The sequence below is a fragment of the Eriocheir sinensis genome, chromosome 4 (genome assembly GCF_024679095.1).
Source record: "Eriocheir sinensis breed Jianghai 21 chromosome 4, ASM2467909v1, whole genome shotgun sequence".
NCBI classification, from domain to species: Eukaryota; Metazoa; Arthropoda; class Malacostraca; order Decapoda; family Varunidae; genus Eriocheir; species Eriocheir sinensis.
In genome coordinates, this window is record NC_066512.1 from 17,749,117 (window position 1) to 17,772,644 (window position 23,528).

General features: G+C 43.9%; 1 protein-coding gene across 3 annotated transcripts in view; it reads right to left on the reverse strand.

Moving 5' to 3' along the window:
* The window catches only part of LOC127009199 (serine/arginine repetitive matrix protein 1-like), a 53,954-nt gene that overhangs the window by 24,985 nt on the left and 5,441 nt on the right, over positions 1 to 23,528 (reverse strand). For 2 of the 3 annotated variants that reach the window (XM_050882045.1, XM_050882069.1), the window contains exon 2: positions 6,326 to 6,491. In XM_050882045.1, the coding sequence (XP_050738002.1) occupies positions 6,326 to 6,491 (166 nt within the window). Of the gene's footprint in view, positions 1 to 6,325; positions 6,492 to 20,859; positions 21,190 to 23,528 lie in introns of those variants that run through there. The other variant, XM_050882051.1, reaches the window with a different exon arrangement.

Consider the following 23,528-nt stretch of genomic DNA (forward strand, 5'->3'; position numbering starts at 1 on the left):
GTGTCCCTTTCACTATAAGACAACTGATTCGTCATCGGCTCCGGCAACCGTGAACCGCTGTTGAATATTTCAAGATCCAATTGATTATCGACCTAAGTGGCTCCTCTCCGACCCTCGCACGGCTGTCAAGGTTAGGTTTTTGCGCAAGGTTTTAATTTCTAAGCTGTGTCTAAGTGCGTGACAGCTCGTCCGAGGCTTCTGGTGTAATGGATAGAGTAGAGGAAGAGAGGGAGCCGACGAGAGGAATAACTGCACGTCTTTCTTAATAGCATGCACGTATATATCCATTTCCTACTATTTCTCCCTCTCTTTCTCTTCCTGCTCTTGTTTCTCCTCATTCTTTTTCTCTATCATCATTATCTTTTTCTTCTTCTTCATCATCAGTATCATCATCATCATCATTTTCTTCGTGTTCTTGTTTTTGTTCTTCCTCTTCTTGTTCTAGTTTTTCTTCTTCTTCTTCTTCTTCTTCTTCTTCTTCTTCTTCTTCTTCTTCTTCTTCTTCTTCTTCTTCTTCTTCTTCTTCTTCCTTTTCTTCTTCCTCTTCTTCTTCTTGTTCCTCTCCTTTTTCATCTTCATCTCCATCTTCTTTCGCTTCTTTTACTTCTATTTTTCCTCTTCGTTCTCGTCCTCATCCTCGTTCTCCTCCCCCTCTTCCTCCTCCTCATCATCATCATCACCATCATAAAAATCACCATCACCTGCGCGGCAGACGAGTACTCACAGTCGATGCAGCGCTCCGCCAAGACTATAAAGAATTCGCCACCAGCACGAGACTCACTCATATATTCAAGGCCAAATGGCAACCCGTGAATTTAGTGCTCAGTTCTTCCACACACAGCTCCAGCGACCCGAGCATATCTGTGACTGTCATTTTTATTCACACTATGTAATTATAACAGTTGATCATGCCTTTGTTGCCTTAGTGCCTTCAGCCTTTCGATGGAGGTCCTTTCACGCTGGACGCAATGATTATAATGATGAATCGTGCTTCTGGTCAATAGCTCTTATTCTTTTATACCTGTGTTGACCCTCAGCCTTACATCAATAACAGACTTTCAATCAATAACAGGCTGTCTCTTAGGTTCTCCGCATGGCTCTCACAACCAACCCTATACTATCTACTCTCTCAAGCACAGTTCCATACCCAACTTAGTTAAGATGTGAAAATAATTAAAAATGGCATGAACATATTACATTTTATCAAGCTTTCTCTCATAGTATATTAGGTTATATTGCTTCCACCATGTTTTCTGCTATCGTCATTTACTCTTTGCACCACAATTATAGATTATCACAGTCTCACCGTTTACTGATAGGGTGTAGTAAAAGCTGAGTTCATTATATTTATGTTTCAAGAAAAAATAATCACTGCTTGGGTTGTCATTTAACTGCAGAAGAAAATTATCGGTATGGAAGACCAATTTTCTAATTTTAAACGTGACACACTTAGGTCATAATACTATTTTTTTATTTTATTCCGCAACGTTAATAAATAGCTATGTTGGACCGGTAATATAAGGCATATCGTGATTCATATTTCAGGTTGTCTTTTTTTCCCGTTCCCTTCAAACTCGCCGTAATGCAACACCCTTCCGAGAACCTGCCAGGAATGTGAGCCCAGGAAGCGCCCCCACAGATTCAGCGCTGTGTGGGAGTTTACTTGAAGCGAAGCGGAATTCCGAGACTTTGTTGGGAGAAAAAATAAATAAGAAAAGAAAGAGTGAACGGATTTCAGGAATATACAAATAAGCTACGTGATAAAGATGGATAAAGCTCCATTTCATCTCATAACACACGGACACGGCAGGACACATTGCATACTATATATATCTATCGTTACCTCTGCACTATGACATGTGTGTGTGTGTGTGTGTGTGTGTGTGTGTGTGTTTACAGTAAATGAAGCAACTCCAGGACAAAAATATATGAAAACTAAAATGCCTTCCTCCTACAAAAGCGAGCAGAGTGGCTAAAATAAAGGTCAGTTTCGTGTGCGAGTGTGTGTGTGTGTGTGTTCCTTTCCCACCCTCTCCATATCCAGCTTCGAGTGGTACGGACGCTTTCCCGGAGCACTTTAGTATTTTCAGGGCACGCTCTTTACGGCAGCTCACTCACAAGGTAATTAGGCTCCGACCCTCATGCCTGAAGCGTTGAGGGGCTAAGGGAGCTGACGGGACCGAGGGGAGAGGGAGGGGGATCAAGAGGAGGAGGGACGAGGAGTGAAGGGTGTGAGCAAGGGGTTAAAGCTGAGGATTGGGGAATGAGGGGAAGGCAAGGGGAAGGCGGAGGGAAGAGTAAAGATAATGTGGAAGGTTTAAGAAAGGTGGAGGATAAATGAAAGGGGTGAGGTGCAAGGAAGGGGGAGGAAGGACAAAGGTGAGAAAGAAATGAGGGCTGAAGGCTCCATGGCTGAAGGGTTAGGATGAAGGGAAGAAAAGAGCAAGGAGGCTAAATCAAGAAGGGGAAGAGGAGGTTAATTAATGAAATGAGGGGTAGAAAGAGACGAATGAAAATCAGGGAACAAGGAGTAATTTTTGAGAGGTAAGGAAAAAGAACAGAAAAGTAAATGGAGGGGGTCAGAGGGAAGGAAAAAAGAATGAAGAGAGTGATATACGAGATAGGGATGAGGAAATAGGATGAACAGGAGAGATGGGGAAAAGGAAAAGAAACGGAGGAGAGGAGAAAGAAGAAAGGAGAGTAAAGAGGGTTTTAGAGGGAAGGAAAAAAGAATGAAGAAAGTGAGATACGAAAGAGGGATGAGGAAATAGGATGAACAGGAGAGACGGGGAAAAGGAAAAGAAATGGAAGAGAGGAGAAATAAGTAAGGAGGAGTGGAAAAGAAGAGTTAAGAAGTGAAGACAAAAATTAAGATTACAGGAGGAAGCGTTACGAAGAAGAGGAACGAGGAACCAGGAGGAGTTGAAAGCGAGTGGAAGAGGGGAGGTGAGGAAGGATGAAAGAACTAGTGTAGAAAAGAGGAAGATTAGGAAGGAAGGAAAAGTGAACGGAGAATATAGGTTGCAAAGAAGAGAGAGGAAGAACAAAAGTGAATGCGAAGGAGGGTGAACGAGGGAAGGGGGGAAAGGTTAAGGGTGAAGGGGAGGAGAACGAGGTGAGTGAGGCTCGGAGAGTGAGGAAGGGAAGAGAAGGGAAGGAAAGAGAAAAAAAAGAGAAAAATAACTGTGAAAAGAAGAGGAGACAGTATGAAAAGAGAAGAAATTAGAAGAGAAGCGAAGGAAAGGAAAGAAAAGGTATAGGAAGAGAAAATAAGGGAAGAGAAGAGAACGGAAGGGAAAGGAATTGAAGGGAAGGGAAGGGAAGGGAAGGGAAGAGTGAGGAGGGGAGGAGAAACTAAGGGAATTGATGGGGTTGGGGAACAAAATTGATTGGAAGAAAAGGCGATGAAGGGAAATAAAATGAATGGGGAGATAAGAGAAGAGAGGAGAAAGGAAGGGAAAGGAATAGAAGAGAAGGGAAGGGAAGGGTGTGGAGGGGAAGAGAAACAAAGAGTATCGATGGGGAGTGAGTGGGACAAGAGGCGATGAAGGGAAATAAAAGGAATGGAAAGAAGAAAGAAGGGAAGAGAAGAGAACGGAGGGGAAAGGAATGGAAGGGAAGGGAAGGGAAGGGAAGGATGTGAAGAGGAGGAGAAACGGAGGGAACTGATGGAGATGGGAAACCAGGGTGCGTGGGGAGAATGCGATGATGGGTGCAAACAAGGTGTAGATTAGTGTGTCCCCATAAATCGCCTTCATATGCACCTCCCCCGTCAGGAGTAAGCACTGGCTAATTTATTTTCCACACTCATAATTACAAGGTTATTAAAAGTCTCTAGAGGCATTTGAGCGACGAAACTGACCCAGGAATTTGGTTTATATGTATATGAAACTTCGATACACACACAATATTCTTTTTTTTTTCATATGTATTCAGGTATTGACATATGCATACACACTTACATCCATACATCTATACATGCATACGTCTTATAATGCTGAACTCTTGTTTTCTATTAGTGGAAGCAGTGTTTTGTTTTGTTTTCTCTTTTGAGTAGCCTTGGAGCTTTTTCCTTTAATATAAGAAAATACATTCATACACACACACACACACACACACACACACACACACACACACACACACACACACACACACACACACACACACACAAACATCGGGTATACGCACGCAGACAAGCACGCCAAGGTCAAACGGTGTACACATTAAATGGTGTGTACGTGTATGTCCGTTAAGAGGTGTCGACGCCAAGGTCACACACACACACACACACACACACACACACACACACACACACACACACACACACACACACACACACACACACACACACACACACACACACAAGGGAGGCACCGTGACTCAGGGAGGTAAACACAAAGAACCCATAGCATCAATACTCTTAAATATCTTCAAAACATCCGCCACACATTAACCTTCGCGTTATGGATATTGCTAATTCTTTGTAATCTTTTCGAGGCAATTTTCTGCGCTACTTATTGTTCCCAGGGACTAATTATTGGTATTGGCTTGACATGAAGACGACGAACAACCTTGCAAGGCTTCCTGAACAAAAGTTGTCAAGTATGGAACATCAGAAAACGAAGAGGTGAGGAACTACTAATGTTGCTGCTGCTGCCACTTATTTTTTTTTTTTACTGGAAAGGGAGTAGCTCAAGTTCCCCCACCCAAAAAAAAAAGGAAGAAAAAAAACTCTGGCGCTACTCCTGCAAATAGTGTATAGTAAAAAATAAATCCAAAACCAAGGATAAGGTTAATTTGAAGAGGTGTCATAATACCACTACCATTACTACTACTACTACTACTACTACTACTACTATTACTACAACTACCATCAAACAATACACACATTTTCTATATATAATCTCCTCCCCCTCCTCCTCTTTCTAACCTCCTCTTCCTTCTCTTTCACTTTCTCACCTTGCATACAAAAACCACCAACAGCTAAAGCAAAAAGAGACTCCTACCGCTACACCCCACACAGGACATAACCGCCAACTTCTGTGTTATCACGGTACCTACGCACACACAGGTATAGTTCCTGGGGATTAGTGGAGCGAGCAATGCAACCTCCCTCCCCTGCTCGGCCGCATTACTCGAGTGGCGAATTAGGGCAACAGGAGTCACGAGTTAGACCACCAAGCATGTCTCTCGTTATTAAGTTTACAAGGCCGCTGAATTACAGAAATAGGCAGGAAAATGAAGTCAGGTGGGCCAGATTGTGTCACGCTAAAGATTTTTTGAGTCGCAAGTATGCTATAGGTATGTATGTCCTTGTTTTTTTCTGTTTTTTGTGTGTGTGTACGTGTGAGGTCAGATTCTCCTTGTTTTCATGTGTTTTATATTTGGAAAAGGAGGAACTATCATTTCTAAACCTTCCCCTCCTCTTTATCGCGTGTGGCAACCTGAATCTGAAAAGGGCCAGGCTAAGATCTCTCTCTCTCTTCCTACATGTTGCTAAATCTAAACTTTCTTACGGCTCACATTAAAATGAAACACGGAAAACTTATTATTAGATCGTATTATTATTGCATTATGTTTTGGTAATATTAATAGACGCGTGATTAAAGTAAAATTGCAGTATGAAGTTGAGCCATGGCTTATTACGGGGCAGGGCAAATTGTAGGGGGAGAATACTGGTTAGCCGATTATTTATGGTGGATACGGTGGCAGGGGCGAGGCTGTTTTTATGCCGGCCTGTAGAGGAACGAGTGTGTGTGTGTGTGTGTGTGTGTGTGTGTGTGTGTGTGTGTGTGTGTGTGTGTGTGTGTGTGTGTGTGTGTGTGTGTGTGTGTGTGTTTGGTGGCTAGGAGCATTGGGTTAACGAGGTGTCCATGCAACCCAGAGACACACACACACACACACACACACACACACACACACACACACACACACACACATAACTCACGAAGAGGAGAACGACGGTACCAATAAGCCTCGCAACACCTGTGGTTCACCTTAAATTTGAATCACTAACACATAACACGTTTCAATCCAAAGACAAAGTCGCAACACTCAGTCGCCTCGCACCTCAACACAACTATAACAACCACTATTACCACCACACACAAAAAATGGTAGTTTCCCACACTCAGATCGCTCCCCCTTTAACACAACACACACAAACACCAACAGATCAGAGAGCCATTAACTTTGGGATCTCACCTCAACACAACTATAACCATCAATGTTGCCACCACAAAAAAAAATGGTAGTTACCCACACTCAAATCACTCCCCCTTCGACACAACACACACAAACACCAACAGAGTAGAGCGCCACTAACTTTGGGAGGCTGGCGTTGCGAGCCCTCCACTTCTCCAGGCACTGCGGCTCATGGATCTCTATGGAGCGGGATCCGTACTCTCTTTGGCACACATAGCACTCCCTGAAGCCAGGCGGCCGCATGGGGGATGACGTCATGGCGGAGGCGGGGCTTATCGCCCGATCCCCTGCAAGAAAGAGTACTTGGTAACTCACCCCGCACACGAAACACGAAAGGTAGAAATGTATACAAGACTTTCAGGACACATAGATAAGGAGAGAAATGAGGACGGGACATCATCAGGGAAGTAGACATGAAAACAAACACTGAAACAGGTATATAGCGTGCCAAAAACGTGAATATGGAATCTATATATGTTTAGAGTTGCCGTGACACAGGGACACCACTCGTAAGAAGCTATAAACCATGGACGTGTGAGCTAATGATACCAACAATAACACTATATCTAATTCACACCCTCCTTCGGGGATGTAATAACCACCTGCCGTGCCAAGAAAGACCATTGCCGCTGCTGGCCGGACGCCGTAATAAGCAGTATAATATTCCCGCCAGGTGAATCATTAAGGGCCAGGTGCGTAGGAGGAGGGAAAGGAGTGGTGTTGACAGGTATAGATGGAAAGACAGCTTGTGTGTGTGTGGAAACTTTGTGGGTGATTAACAAACAAAAGGAAATGCGTGTCAGAGGGGAGCTATCGACCACAGGCAAATAGAAGCGCAGGGAAGGAGGGAAGGAAGGGAAGGGAAGGGAAGGGAAGGGAAGGGAAGGGAAGGGAAGGGAAAGAAAGGGAAGGGAAGGAAAGGGGAGGAACAGGAAAAAAGAAGATAAAAGGCGAGAAAATAAGGGACGAGAAGAGGAGAGAGAAGAAAAGAAAAAGGAAAAGAAGAAAAGAGTAGGGAACGGAAGGGAAAGGAAGAGAAAAGAAAAGAAAAGCAATGAGGTGAAGAGGAGAGATAGTATGGGAAGGAAATAGAAGGCATGGGAAGAGAAGAGAGGAGGAAGGATGGGAAAGGAATGGAATGGAAAAGAAGGGAAGGGAAAGATGTGGGGGGAAGAAGAGTACAAAGGAGTACAAAGGAAAAGCAAACAGCAACAGACCTCTTGGTTCTAACTAGGCTGTTTGTTGTTGATACAATCTACTCTAATCTACGAGTCAGAGACACAGGACAGCAAAGGCGAAACTGGAAAAAGGGAGTATGATTTCAAAACTATGGAACGTAAGCAAGAAAAGAAGGGGAGGAAATGGAGGGGACGGGGGAGGAGAGAAGAAACAGAGGAACTGAGAGGGAAGACGAGGTAAAAATCTATGTCAAATGAGTTTAAAAGACATAATAAATCATGTTGCAATATAAGAAAAATGCTCCTGTTTTCAAATGTATGGCAACCTGTTCTAAAGTTTCTGTTATGGGCAAGCAACATTCTCTATAATATATGCATACAAGTTTAAGGAAAATAAGACACGCAGCCAGCGATTGTTACCCGTGCACACGCCCGTCACCCTGGTTATTGAACTTCAGTATTGGGGTGAAGGGAGGAAGGAAGGGAATTAGGACGCAGGTCCAGTCACGCAACCCGACACACGCACGAAGCTGCGTACCCGCACTACACTGCGCACGGCAGCACTCATGTAAGGAACATGAAAATCGGCGTGAGAGCCCCAAGACTGATCCGATCGAGTTAGGAAATCTACTTGGGCTTGTGCTGAAAATGCAAGAGAAACTCCTTCATACTCGTAAGAAAACGGATAAACTGTATCAGTATCTCAAACCAAAAGAATGGTAAGGAACTATCACGCCACAATGAAAAATACCCTCCTTGGGAAGCATGGGTACCACGGCGGCCATGGCTCCCTCTCGTTTGGGAGTGGAGTGGCCAACTGCCAACATACTCATACTGTCTTAACAACTTCTTTTTGAACTGGAAAAAAGGGAGTATGATTTCAAAACTATGGAAGGTAAGCATGAAAATACACTTGACGACCCCTGTCGGGTGTACGATGGCAGCATTGAAAGCTATAGCAGTACATGTTGGCGAGCTGACTGCTTTCCCGTCACTTGGTGTGTCGTATGCATATTGAGTCAGGTACATTGAGATGATTATTTTCACTTAATATGTAACTTAAAATCATATTACATCACATTCACTTCGCCGCTCAAGCTGAGAAGGAAATTATGCCAATAAGAAATTTCAATTTCTTTCTTCAAATCAGAAATACAAAGATGCTCTTTCAACTGTAGCTTCAAGGGAGAGTTCTAAGGGATGAGGTCACCCTAAAGTTTAAGGTGAATCTGTAGATAAGTCAACAGTTAGGTTAAGTTTTAAATGGTTACGAATATAATAATTATATTTAACAACAAAAACAGTAAATTTACAAGAAAAAATGTTTCAGGAAATTGTAGTAAAATCTTATAATGAGTTACTGATTCCATTTCTCAGAGGCAGAGCCTTAAATGAGCCCCATACACACAAGCTCTGAGTCCAAAAGTGCTTTGACAATAAAATTATTAAAAAAACATAGCAAATGGAAAATTAGCTAAACACACTAATAACAAAATCATACGCGAAATAAAGGTAGCCTACTTTCAGCGATGCAACGTCAGCACACGTGGATTCATACCCCGCCCCCCGCACACATCATCATCACTGTTACTGAAGAACACCACATCTTGCCTCACCATCAACAGCTGCAGGTGAAGGGATAATTCATCCAGAGGAATACGAAGCACACACACACACACACACACACACACGTACGCACGGGGTCAGTAACACTGCACGACAGGTGTGAAGGGAGCGGCGGGGAAGGTGCGCTGGCTTACAGGTGCTAAGCGTCAGGGCGTCTCGGCGTCAGCAAAGGGCGTTGCCTATGCTCCCCACCCTAAGCACACCTTTACAGCATACGCATACACGCGCGTGCGCGGGGTGATTATTTTCTCTGATCCTGATCTAACAACAGTAGATCAAAAGAATCCAGAAACGTACATGAAGGGTGATTACAATACCCACGACGATGCTCTTACCACACGGAGTCTGCCGAAGTTCTCCAGCAGTCACCCCAACGCCCCCGGAAAGTTTGGCGAGGGCCTGGCGCGCCACCCTCGCCATCGCTGTGTGCTGCCACCTGAAGCGCCTCCCCCACCCAGCATCACCAGGCATCGCAACAGACTGACTTCCCTCAGCGCGCCGCCCGCGGACAGATGCTAACTCAGTGCCGGGCAGATCAGAGTACACGGTACGAAGTTTACAGCGTCTGTTTAGTTTCCAGTAGTTACTGAGGAACGATTATATCTTTATGATTAATGAGAAATTGATTCACAACCCCCATCAAGAGTATATTTTCAGTTATCATTAACTGTTGCGTTGATAATTATATATGATAATGCATTTATCAGTATTACTATCATTATCATTATTATTATTATTATTATTATTATTATTATTATTATTATTATCATTATAATTTTTATTAATATTGTTATTAGCATTATTATTATTATTATTATTATTATTATTATTATTATTATTATTATTGTCATTAACATTATTATTATTATTATTATTATTATTATTATTATTATTATTATTATTATTATTATTATTATTATTGTTATCATTATTATTATTAATATTATTATTATCACTATTATTATGATTAATTTTATAATCATTATCATCATCGTTATTTTCATTATTCCTATTATCATTATATTAATAACATTGTTTTTATTGATATGTTTATTGCAGATAAATTTCATATGAAAATAGTTTGTATCTGTGTGTGTGTGTGTGCGTCTCTCTCTCTCTCTCTCTCTCTCTCTCTCGTCTCCTCGTGCTCGAAGGTCAGTCACAAGGTCAGTCACGAGGTCGGTCAAAACCAGGTCATAGTGACTCGGGTCTTTAGACATACCCGAAATAGCTCCCGATCCCGTTCCTAATTCCTCTTGTTTGCACGACATCTGAAAGGAGTCCAGGCAGCCGTGTGCAGCCTTTCCTTTCCTTTGATCAGGGCGGCAGAAAGGAAGCCGAGCGAGTGTTGGATGGCATCGTATTCGTCATTGTTGAAGTGTTATTACCGTCTTGTGCACATATATAGCTTAGTTGCCATGTAGGAAGGATCACTTAGTCACCATTAATCTCTCTCTCTCTCTCTCTCTCTCTCTCTCTCTCTCTCTCTCTCTCTCTCTCTCTCTCTCTCTCTCTCTCTCTCTCTCTCTCTATCTATCTATCTATTTATCTATCTATCTATCTATTTTTCTCTGATAATTGGGAACATTCACTCACAAAGAATATTATTTCCTACCCTTTCGGTGTACGTGCGGTGTACATACGTCTTAGGACATAACTCAAGCTTACAGTAACGGCTTGGGTGTATTTCAACACTAATGCCATAAACACAGAGATTATGCTAAATATGATGGACGCATTGCCTACAAAGACTGTACAAGATAATGGTGTGACAAGGGTTTCCTTCCCTCGCTCACTTTTCTTGATGACGTGAGCAGACCAGAATAATAGCTGTAATAGTTTCCTTGCGTCTGTGTTGATTTAAGGTATTCTAAAGACCTTGCATCTCCTACTGTTCATTTGTGACCTTCAGAGGTTATCAATTTTTCGTAAGTCTTACGCATCATGGGGGGGGTGAGAGAGAGAGAGAGAGAGAGAGAGAGAGAGACGAGGATCACGTGATACAGCATCATCGTGAGGTCCAGGAAGAAGAATTTATGTCGACAGTGTTGGTTCGCGGTGATTAGGATAGTGGTGTTTCATCTGACCCCCCTCTCTCTCTCTCTCTCTCTCTCTCTCTCTCTCTCTCTCTCTCTCTCTGTTAATCAATTACGTTCTTTCTATATTTTAAACCAACTTTTTCAACACTTCGTCATCCATTATAATGTCTGAACAGAGTACGTGATTGATGAAGTGAGAAAGAAAGATGGTGAAAATAACAGAGAAAAAACGTAATAATTAGAAGAGGGATAGATAGACAGATAGACAGATAGATAGAGAGATAGAGAGATAGAGAGAGAGAGAGAGAGAGAGAGAGAGAGAGAGAGAGAGAGAGAGAGAGAGAGAGAGAGAGAGAGAGAGAGAGAGAGAGAGAGAGAGAGAGAGAGAGAGAGAGAGAGAGAGAGAGAGAGAGAGAGAGAGAGAGAGAGAGAGAGAGAGAGAGAGAGAGAGAGAGAGAGAGAGAGAGATGCCACACCTGCCTGTCTCCGGAGCAAATAGCGTCTACACACCACATAATAAAGGGATAAAGAGACAAAAATAAACGTCGACGCAGTGCGCGGCTTAGCTTATTAGTCTCCCCGCTTGACCTTTACCTTAAAGATGCTTTGAACACATGCTAAGGTATCACTCAAAGCCTGTCATCATCACGCCTGCTTGTGTGTACTTACCTAGTTGTATTTACCTAGTTGTATATAGTTTTACAGGGCCTGGGCTTACGCTCGTGTGGTCCCGTCTCCATATCTGTACCTGTTTAGTTTTTCCTTAAAGTTGTGCACACTCCTCGCCGATACTACTTCTTCACTTACTCTATTCCAAACCTCTATGCTTCTTTGCGGGAAGCTTTTTTTTTTTTTTTTTGTCTCAAGCATCTTCCCCTTCTCAATTTTTTACTGTGTCCTCGTGTATTGCTAGTGTTTCTTACTTCTCTTAGTAGAAACTCCTGTGTGTGTGTGTGTGTGTGTGTGTGTGTGTGTGTGTGTGTGTGTGTGTGTGTGTGTGTGTGTGTGCGTGCGTGCGTAAATCACACGTTGGACTCGTAACCGCCAGCAAGTACCCTCTCGACATGAGCAAGTGCTCTTTATAGTCGATCTATGCATACTGCCAGGACCTCACACACCACACAACCCATCCCCCTTGCTCAAGGGGGGACAGTAACCACTCCTAATCAACAGAAAGAATCCGGCCTGAGCGGGCTCGAACCTTGAAGCCTGCCAGCGCAGCGCTCCACCAGTTGCGCCACGGAGTGGTGTGTGTGTGTGTGTGTGTGTGTGTGTGTGTGTGTGTGTGTGTGTGTGTGTGTGTGTGCCAGATATACTTTTTTTTTCCAGCACTGATATGTAAAAGTGAATTCATAAGTTAATAATTATAAAAACCAGGGTCTACTTCCTCTCAATCTTTTTATTACATTTGCGTTTTTTGACGTGCATAACTAAAAATGGAGTAGTTACAGGTAGATGAATCGACAGGAGAGTCAATTTGTGTTTTTGCCAGCTTTATTTGTTTTTCCTTTCTCATTTCGTATTTAGTTAAGCACGGTTAAGGACGTATTCATCTGGAACGCTAGCGGCAAGCACTGAGGTGAAAGGAGAGTCCCCCCTCCCCTCTCTCTCTCTCTCTCTCTCTCTCTCTCTCTCTCTGCTTTTTAATAACATTTTTTTTATATTATTTCTGTTGTATTCTGTCCATTTATGTCTATCTCTCTGTCTATATATTTATTTATCTATCTATTTATCTATCTCTGTTTATCTATCTGTATCTATCTATCTATCTACCTATCTGTCTCTATCTATCTATCTAACTATCCCTATCTTCCTCCCCTTCAGGCTTGGAACAACGCAGGAACACGACCTTTTGCTGGGCTGCCGTGGAAAGTTCAGTGGCACGCTGACACCCCCCCCCCTCCCCAGGCCACGCCACAAATGAAGCACCGCGGGGATCGCTAATCGCCTGCCCTGGAAGGTCTCATTAGGGCAGGTTATTACTACGCTAATTAGTGAGCACATCGGTGTATCAGGGAGGCAGCAGAGGCGGCAGGTGCAACGCGGCAGCCATAACAATATTTTAGTTTGTGTTGATTTTCTTTTCTTTTTTTTTTTTTTTGGCGTATTGCATGATTTTGTTACGGTCATGGGTGTTGCTTTTCTCTCTCTCTCTCTCTCTCTCTCTCTCTCTCTCTCTCTCTCTCTCTCTCTCTCTCTCTCTCTCTCTCTCTCTCTCTCTCTCTGTTATATTCTCAGTACTCTTTTTGTTCCTAGTGGTCTATTTGTCATCGTGGTTGTTGTTGGTTGTAGTGTTCATAGGTTCGGTGGTAGAGGAGGAAGAGAAGGAGGAGCAGGAGGTTGTGGTAGTTTTGGTGGTGAAAGAGAAAGAGGAGGAGGAGGAGGGGGAGGAGGAGGAGGATGTTGTGCCAGTTTTGATGATGGAAAAGGAGGAGGAGGAGGAGGAAGAGAAGGATGTTGTGACAGTTTTGGTAATGGAAAAGGAGGAGGAGAAGGAGGAGGAAGAGAAGGATGTTATTACAGTTTTGGTAATGGAAAAGGAGGAGGAGGAGGAGGAGGAGGAGGAGGAGGAGGAAGAGAAGGATGTTGTGACAGTTTTGGTAATGGAAAAGGAGGAGGAGGAGGAGGAGGAGGAAGAGAAGGATGTTATTACAGTTTTGGTAATGGAAAAGGAGGAGGAGGAGGAGGAGGAGGAAGAGAAGGATGTTATTACAGTTTTGGTAATGGAAAAGGAGGAAGAGGATGAAGACGAGCAGGAGGAGAAGGATGATGCCAAGGAGGAGGAGTAGGGGGCGCGCACGCAAGCAGTGGTGTTAAAAGTTCGTCCACGTCTCGGGCTGTTGTTCGTGCGCGGCGTGAAACATCGCGCCGCCGGGGGAAGACTGATCCGCCAAGATTCTGTCCGGGACTGGAGTGAATGACAAGCCTCCGAATTGACTGACTTGCCCGCGGCGACTAGTTTTGTTACCTGGCTTCTCTTGTCACTTTTCTTCCCTGATATGCTCACCACGGCCACTTTTATTTTGTGTTTTTACCTTTATTTGCATGCTTTTTTTTTTTTTTACAACAAAGGAGGCAGCTCAAGGGCACAAAAAAAACAATAATAAAAAAAAGCCCGCTAATCGCTGCTCCCATAAAAGAATCAGAAGAGGCAGCCAAAAGCAAGGTCAAACTCGGAAGGGGAGGTGTCCTGATACCCTCCTCTTGAAAGAGTTCAAGTCGTAGGCAGGAGGAAATACAGATGAAGGAAGATTGTTCCAGAGTTTACCAGCGTGAGGGATGAAAGAGTGAAGATGCTGGTTAACTCTTGCATAAGGGGTTTGGACAGTATAGGGATGAGCATGAGTAGAAAGTCGTGTGCAGCGGGGCCGCGGGAAGGGGGGAGGCATGCAATTAGCAAGTTCAGAAGAGCAGTCAGCGTGGAAATATCGATAGAAGATAGAAAGAGAGGCAACATTGCGGCGGAATTTAAGAGGTAGAAGACTATTAGTAGGAGGAGGAGAGCTGATGAGACGAAGAGCCTTAGCCTCCACTCTGTCCAGAAGAGCTGTGTGGGTGGAGCCCCCCCACACGTGAGATGCATACTCCATACGAGGGCGGACAAGGCCCCTCTATATGGATAGCAACTGCGCGGGGGAGAACTGGCGGAGACGATACAGAACGCCCAACCTCGAGGAAGCTGATTTAGCGAGAGAGGAGATATGAAGTTTCCAGTTGAGATTTTGAGTTAAGGATAGACCGAGGATGTTTAATGTTGAAGAAGGTAACAGCTGAGTGTTGTCGAAGAATAGGGGATAGGTGTTTGGAAGATTGTGTCGAGTTGATAGGTGGAGAAATTGAGTTTTTGAGGCATTGAAGGACACAAGGTTCCTTCTGCCCCAATCGGAAATGATAGCAAGGTCTGAGGTTAAGCGTTCTGCAGCCTCCAGTCTGGAGTTGTGTACTTCTTGTTGAAAGGGTCTTCTATTGAAAGAAGTTGAATAATGCAGAGTGGAGTCGTCGGCGTATAAGCGGACAGGACAGTTTGTTATGGAAAGAAGATCATTGATGAATAACAGGAAGAGAGTGGGTGATAGGACAGAGCCCTGTGGAACGCCACTGTTGATAGGTTTAGGGGAAGAGCAGTGACCGTCTACCACCGCAGAGACAGAAAGGCCGGAAAGGAAACTGGAGATAAAGGAACAGAGAGAGGGAAGTGAAATCACCACCACCACCACCACCACCATTAAGACCACCAATAACAACAGCAACAAGAAAAAGAGGAGAAAGAAGAGGAAGAGGAAGAAGAACAAGAACAACAAGAACACAACTACTACTACCACCCCTACCCCTACCACCAAACCCATCCACCACCACCACCACCATTATCACTACCACCACCACCACCACTACCACCACCACCTCCATCCCAGTTGCTAAATTAAATTGTTAGTTATAGGGTTGTTTATTTATTTATTTATTATGTAATTTTATTTTGTTTATTTTGTTTTGGTTTTGGTTTTGTCTTGTTTTGCTCTGTTTACTTTATTTTTTCTTTTCTTTTCCTTTCCTTTTCTTTTCTCTGGATGTTTTTTTCTTTTCTTTTCTCAAGATATTTTCTTTTCTTTCCTTTTCTTTTCTTTTCTCAGGATGTTTTCTTTTCTTTCCTTTCCTTTTCTTTTCTCAGGATGTTTTCTTTCCTTTTCTTTTCTTTTCTCTGGATGTTTTCTTTTCTTTTCTTTTCTTTTTTCTGGATGTTTTCTTTTCTTTTCCTTCTGATGGTGTTGCTGGATGTGGATGAGCCCCCGTCTCCCCAGAAGAGATTCACCCGTCACCCACCCTGCGGCCCCAGGGGCCGAAAGCTGGATGACTTTTTATTTCTTTGCTAGATGTTGTAATTTAATTTTCTTTTCTCGATGTTTTAATTTTTCTTTCTTTTTCCTTTCTGGACGGTCTGGGTTAGCCTCCTTCTCCCCAGAGGAGATTCACCCGTCACCCACCCCGCGGCCCCAGGGGCCGAAAGCTGGATGACTGTTTATTTTCCTTTTCTTGATGTTTCTGTCATCCTTTCTGGTGTTCATGGGTCGGTCTGAACGTTTTCCTTTTATTGATGTTTTTGTCATCCTTTCTGGTGTTCCTGGTCTGAACGAGCCGCTTTCCTCCCAGAAGAGACTCGCTCATAATTTTGTGATGTTAGTTTGGGCCGAAAGGTAGATGATTTTTTTTCTATTTTCCTTTTCTTGGTGTTTCTATCATCCTTTTTGGTGTTCATGGGTCTGAACGAGCCGCTTTCCTCCCAGAAGAGACTCGCCCATAATTTTGTGATGTTGGTTTGGGCCGAATGGTGGATGATTTTTTCTATTTTCCTTTTCTTGATGTTTCTATCATCCTTTCTGGTGTTCCTGGTCTGAACGAGCCGCTTTCCTCCCAGAAGAGACTCGCCCATAATTTTGTGATGTTGGTTTGGTCCGAAAGGTGGATGATTTTTTCTATTTTCCTTTTCCTTTTTCTGATGTTCCTTCTCTGTGTTATCCTTTTTCTGGTGTTCCTTCTTTGCATTTTCCTTTTTCTGGTGTTCCTTTCTATGCTTTTCTTCTCTTGGTGTTTCCGTATCGACTTTTCCTGGTTTTGTATGTTGGAACGCGTGAGTCTCCTTCTCCCCAGAAAAGACCCGCCATACCAACATACAAGACGCTTTAAACAAAGCAAAACAAGACAATTTTTTTTGGTATTTTTTGATTTTTTTTATTTTTTTGTGTTTTTTCGTTTTTTATCGGTATGACACTTGCCTTGCTTAGGGGAATTGTGCATCCCTAAGCGTCGAAACCCATTGAATCGTGTCAGGAACGTGTCGTCTGGCTAGAAAGAGGTCAGGAACTGTCTTGCTGGAATTTCACGCCCCCCAAACCCTGGACCCTCGGGATCTCCGACACGGAGGTGGACGCTCCGGGGGAGCCGAGGCGCCCTGCCGGAACCCTGAGCCCTGCGACGCTCGCCAGGAAGGTCTTGGGCCCCCTGACGCTCCCCAGCCCCGCGAGGCAAGGAGGGTGGATAGCAAGATGAACCTCTTAAAATTCTAGACGGGATTATATCAAATCAATCGAAAATACAGTGAAGGCGCCGGAACCCATTTTTGTTGGGGGTCAAGGATGGCAGGACGAAGGCCGAAGGAAGGTGACAGAGGGAAGGAAGGAAGGAAGGAGGGAAGGTGACAGGACGTAGGAAGGAACGAGGAAGATGACAGGACGAAGGAAGGAACGAGGGAAGGAAGGAGGGAAGGAAGGAAAGTGGCGGGACAAAAGAAGGAAGGTAGTTAACAGGGCGAAGGAAGGAGACTGAGCCGCCAAGATTCTGTTCGGGATTGGAGCGAATGGCGAGTCAAGTGACTGACTTGCCCGCGGCGACTATATAGTTTTGCTGCCTCGGCTTGTTCCGTCACTTTACTTCCCTGATTTGCTCACCACGGCCACTTATGTTTTGTGTTCTTTTACCTCCCTGATGTACTGGACATAGAATTTTACTAGTTACGAAGTGAAATCACCACCACCACCACCACCACCACTACTACCAACCGGCTTCTTGCCTCCTTACGTTCTTATGTTCTTATGTACTACTACTATCACCACCAACAACACCAACAACAAGAAGACAAGAAGAAAAAGAAGAACAAGAAGAAAAAGAGGAAGAATAACAAGAACAAAAACAACAACGACAACCCTTCCACCCCTATCACTACCACCACCACTCCTATACCACCACCACCACTACCACCACCTCCTACCCAGCACGCACTCACACAAAAGCCTCCTCCATCGTCACCCCCTCTCCACTGCCGCCTCGATATTAGCAAACGTAATTTGTTAAGTCAATTCTGCGCATCATTGCAGACTGCTTGCCCGCGCCCTTTTTCCGGGCTTCAACAGAGGCTTCCTGACGCGCCCCGGACCAGGCTAAACGTTGGCTGTTTGCTGGGCAGGGAGTGAGAGGGAGAGGGAGAGGGGAGGGAGACGGAGAGAAGGAAGGGAGAGGACACAGAGAGAGAATCGAGTGTTAGGAGAGAGAGGCAAAAGAGAATGGAGGGGAAAAAGAGAGATTGAGAGTGAGAGTAAGGAGATAGATAGAGATAGATAGATAGATAGAGAGAGAGAGAGAAGGAAGGGAGGGAACACAGAGAATCGAGAGTGTTAGGAGCGTAAGCAACAGAAGCGCCGAAGTCTTCCTCAAACTATATTTAGCATTAGTTAGACCTCATCTTGATTATGCGGTTCAGTTCTAGTCACCTTACTATACGTAGAATGGATATCAAAATATTAGAATCGATGCAGAGGAGGGTGACTTAGGGCCGCTTTCACAGTCGTTTTGTTTGTTTTGATCGTTACCAATGGCGACGATCGCCGCTTTAGAATTTCCACTTAAAACTGGCCGATGGGGTAGTGCCGGCTGTGAGGTTAGCCTAGCCCCGCACCTTACCACACGCCGTCAACACCTCTCGCTTCCTCTGCAGCCGCCGCTACCCCGTAGGCCAGTTTCACGTGGAAAACTATAGCGTCGATCGGCGCCATTTGTAACGATCAAAGCAAACAAAACGACTGTGAAAGCGGCCCTGAGATGATTCAAAGGTTACGAAACTCGCCGTACGAGGAAAGACTCAGTTAAACTTGCATTCTCTATAGAAAGGCGAAGGGTGCGTGGAGACATGATCGAGGTTTATAAATAGATGAAGGGCTTTAATAAGAGGGATATTCATAATGTTCTGTCGGTAAAAGAACCCGTTAGGGCAAGTAGTAATGGGTTTAAACTGGATAAATTCAGATTCAACAAGGACATAGGCAAACATTGGTTTACTAACAGAGTGGTAGATGAGTGGAACAGGCTGACCAGTCATATGGTGAGTGTCAATACAATTATCACATTCAAAAATAGGTTTGATAAATTCATGGACAGTGATATTAGGTGGGGTTAGATCCACGGGAGCTTAGATTCAAAGGAGCTGCCTTGTACAGGCCTACCGGCCTCTTGCAGACTCCTACGTTCTTATGTTCCTTTGTTCTCTCTCTCTCTCTCTCTCTCTCTCTCTCTCTCTCTCTCTCTGACCCGTCTCATTAAAGGTTCAAAGGCTGTCATTATTCACAAAAAAATATCCTGATCCTATTTTTAGACCAACGTGCTGTCTTTAGAAGTCACCCCCCCCCCCACCACCACCACCATTAATCCCTCCCCACCCTATAACAGCCACTCCCTCTCCTACGCCCTCACCGCCACTCCATTATCACTAGCATTCCAGCCCTTCCCTCTCTGTCAATGGCCTGTCCACTCAAGGGTTATGGCCCAGTTATTACGGACAAAGGACTTAAATAGACTAAACATGGGGTTCCAAGAAAAGCATGCTCCTTATATGGGCATTGGTGCGCTAATAATAGATAGACTAACATATAAATAAATGAATAAGTAATATGAATTCACTACTACTACTACTACTCCTACTACTATTGCAATAACTACTACTACTACTACTACTACGACGACGACGACTAATAATAATAATAATAATAATAATAATAATAATAATAATAATATTGCAATAACTGCTACTACTACTACTACTACTACTACCTACGACTACTACTACTACGACTACTACTACTACTACTACTATTACTACTACGACTACTACTACTACTACGACTACTACTACTACTACTACTACTACTACTAATATATTGCAATAACAACTACTTCTGCTACTGTTACAACAACAACTACTACTACTACTACTACTACGGTTACAACTACTACTACTACTACTACTACTACTATATTGCTATAAAAAAATAATAATAATAATAACCAAAGAGGAGAGGACGGAATGACATTCAAAGGGAAATAAGCAGAAAAGAAAGAGTATGCTAAAAAAAATGTATTAGACGAGGCCGCGGGTGAGAGGATGTAAAGGTAGAACAAGAAGAGAAAGATGACGGTAAAAGGACACTCCATCACTAACAACCATCGGTGCTCGTCCACACGTTTCACCCCGTGGCTAGACAAATAACCCTGGCCCTCGCCGAGCAGCGGCAGGATCACCAGAACTGAGAACACTTCCCTCGTACCTCCCCTAAGCAAGCCTAGTAGTAGTAACCGTAACCCTAATAATAATAACCCTAGTAGTAGTAGTAATCTTTAGAAGAAAAGTTGACATGTCTTAAGATTAAGATTTGTATTTTGCGTTACATTTACTGAGACGACGGCAGGACTGTTCTATTCAAGTGTTGGCCACAGAATGAATGCGTGGAGTGACAGTGCTTGTCGTGCTTAATGTGAGTGCATAGCATTTGTAGTAAGTATGCACTCACTCACATTAAGCATGCAGACAAGCATTTGAATAGAACAGTCTTGCCGTCCTCTCAATAAATGTAACGCAAATTACAAATCTTATTCTTAAGATATGTCAACTTTTCTTGTAAAGAAAGACCAACATTTGAGAAATAAAAAAAAACGCCAAGTCAAACTTCACCACACGGAGCAAGTTATGTAACTCCCAGCAACGTTTGTTTGTATTGGCATACCGGCGGCGGCGTGACACGCGGAAACATGCCAACACGTGCCTGACCTTGAAAAGGGACATTACTCACCAACGAGGACTACGACTAACTTTCACTTTATATATATATATATATATATATATATATATATATATATATATATATATATATATATATATATATATATATATATATATAATCAAACAGACTAACACAAATACGCTATTCAAACACCCTTGAGTTACAGGCATAATTCATGACAGGTTTCAAGAGCACACAGGTAAAAGGACTCACCCAGCTTAGGCCGCTGCAGCGTGAACCCGCGGGCACCGTCTCATCGTCCCAGGATCAGCCAACACACTGAAGGCACGGCTGTTACCTTTCTGCGCCACATTTTCATTAGTTGTAATAAATTAAATGTCTCTGTCAATGTCTAATTATCTTCCTCGCTTATCTGCAAACACGCTTCACTCTCCACGGCGGCCTGCACACACACACGTTGCCAGGGATGCGGAGTCAAGGTGGTGGCACTGGCGTGGCAACGACGAGCTGAGTCTCTACACACACCAGAATTCACATCAGGTTTGAACAGCCCCGCGGCTCACCACACCGTGGAATTGGTGACTGAAAGGCGTGGCAGGGGAGAGAAACGTCCAGATAACGCAGGAGCCGCTGTTGTGCCCCTTAGCACCCAGCGAAGTGACTTCCAAACAGTGAACGATGCCACATGTCACCACTCACTCCCAGGGGAACATTATTCCGTGACTGACGGCCTTCGAAACCTAAAGTATAATTGGTAAACCAATACAAGGTCACGAATCGGGTAGTTGTAGCATTAAATGAATTCTTTAATATGTGAAGGTCAAAGAGAAGCAAGGCGCCTGTGTGCAGCGAGACTCCCAACGTCATCTCGGAGTCACTCAATTATTCAGACGCTGGCAGTCTCCCCCAGGTGCCCCTCCCCCCTCCCACCCCCAACACGCACGTCACACCGGCGTTGGCTGACTGGACTTCCTTAATCAGTGAAGTTTCCCATAAACATGTTAGAGACAAAGCAGTTACTGGAACTGGAGAGACTTATCAGTTTGCTAGATAAAAAAGAAAACTCGACGAAACCGCAGAAACTCAATTAGAATATGCCAAGAGAAAAAAAAAATCTTGCATAAATATAAGCTGGTAACAGTTTAGATTTTGTTCATAATTAACGAATGAAATAAAAAAATAATGTGGCTTTAGACAAATTTCAAAGAACGGAACGAAATTGAGGCCAAACCCAATCTATAAGTTAACCATAAATATACGACTGACCGATATTCACCGGCACTGGACGACGTAACCTCAAGGCAGTCACACAGAGCGATGGACAATACGTTATTTTGGGGGGTGAGTGGCGAGGTGATGCAGCCGCCCCGCCCCGACCCCGCTACTTAAGAAAAAAAAACATGTATTCGTTTTATGAGTAAAAGAGAAAAAGAGAAAAGGAAAAGAAGGAAATAGACATGAATGGAGAAACTGATGAAAAAAAATAGTTAAACGAGGATGAAAAGTTATATTAGAGGGGAATGAGCTTGTAAAACGTATGACAATTGGATGAAACGGATTGAGAAAAGAAAAAAGACGATTAAACTTATTGAACTCACCGGACGCGACTCTGAGGCACATGCAGCTCATTCAACGTAATTCTTAAGCCGAGGATTACAATTCGTGCCATTGCCCCATCTCTGCAGTGTGGCATGTTCCCTTGATTTCCCTTTCCTTTCATATCCCTTTCTCCTTACTTGGTGATTTCGGCCCATCCCGCTAAAAGTCACCTCTATGCACGTGACAAATAAAGAGAAGAAAAACCATAAACGAAACAGGCGTACCCTACAAATACACAAAAGAATAAATGCTGAAGTAAATTATCTTTCTTATGAACGCTGCAAGACTTTTGTTTAGGAGAAGAAGTAAAAGGAAAAGTGGGAAAGGAGGGGGGAGGAGAGTGGGGGGAAAGGGATGAGCTTGACACAACACCTGGTGACCACTTCCGCCCCCCTCCTCTAACCCCCTCTTCCCCGCCAGTTGACCTTGGCCCTCCTGCCTCGCCGTCTGCACGAGCTCGATACGAACATTCAAGCGCACGCAAACACGAACACAAACATTCCCAGAAGCTGCCGCCAAACACAAACACGAGGAAATCAATATTCGCCGATTAAGAATGCGAATGCTACCAAATCTGTTTCGAAGAACATGCACACGTCGTACCCTCCACACATCTGGCATTACTGACGCATAGCTATGGGTGGAGGAGCACAAATACTGATTTTTTTTTTTTTTTTTACAGCAGAGGAAACAGCTCAAGGGCAAAAAAAAAGGAAACGATAACGAAAAAATAGCCCGCTACTCACTGCTCCCACAAAAAAGAGTCAAGAGTTACATAAGAAGCTGACTTATATCATCACGACTCGGCAATACACACGCCCACACGCTCGCCCACACGCTCGCCACATCACAAACAACAAAAACAAATCTTGAAGGTCAGCGGGACAAGCCACATACGTCAAACACCACTACAATCCCCATCAATGGGCTAGAAATGAAACGTGAAGTTGGACTCACGCATTCACAGCCTCGATCAATGTGTCCCATGAGCCTTGTGTTCGCCTCGAGCTCCGGGGCGCCTTGCCATGGTCGATACGGGCTGGATAAAGGCTCTGTCGCCTTGGCGAGATACTCCATTAAACCCTCCCATGTTTTATCGATCATCTTTGTGTGCTGGGGGAATGGGGGCGAGGGCGGGTCTCTCTGCTGCAGGAACAAGCGAAAAGGGGGAAAAACTAGGTCGGTATATAAGGAGACCCCAAAGGATTGTACCTGAAGTGACGTGACCTCCCTCGTCACACTGATGGACTTTGTCAGGTGGGGTCCGCGAAGAAGGTGAGTAAAAAAAGAAAAAGAAAGAGAAAAGGAAAATAAAAAAGAGA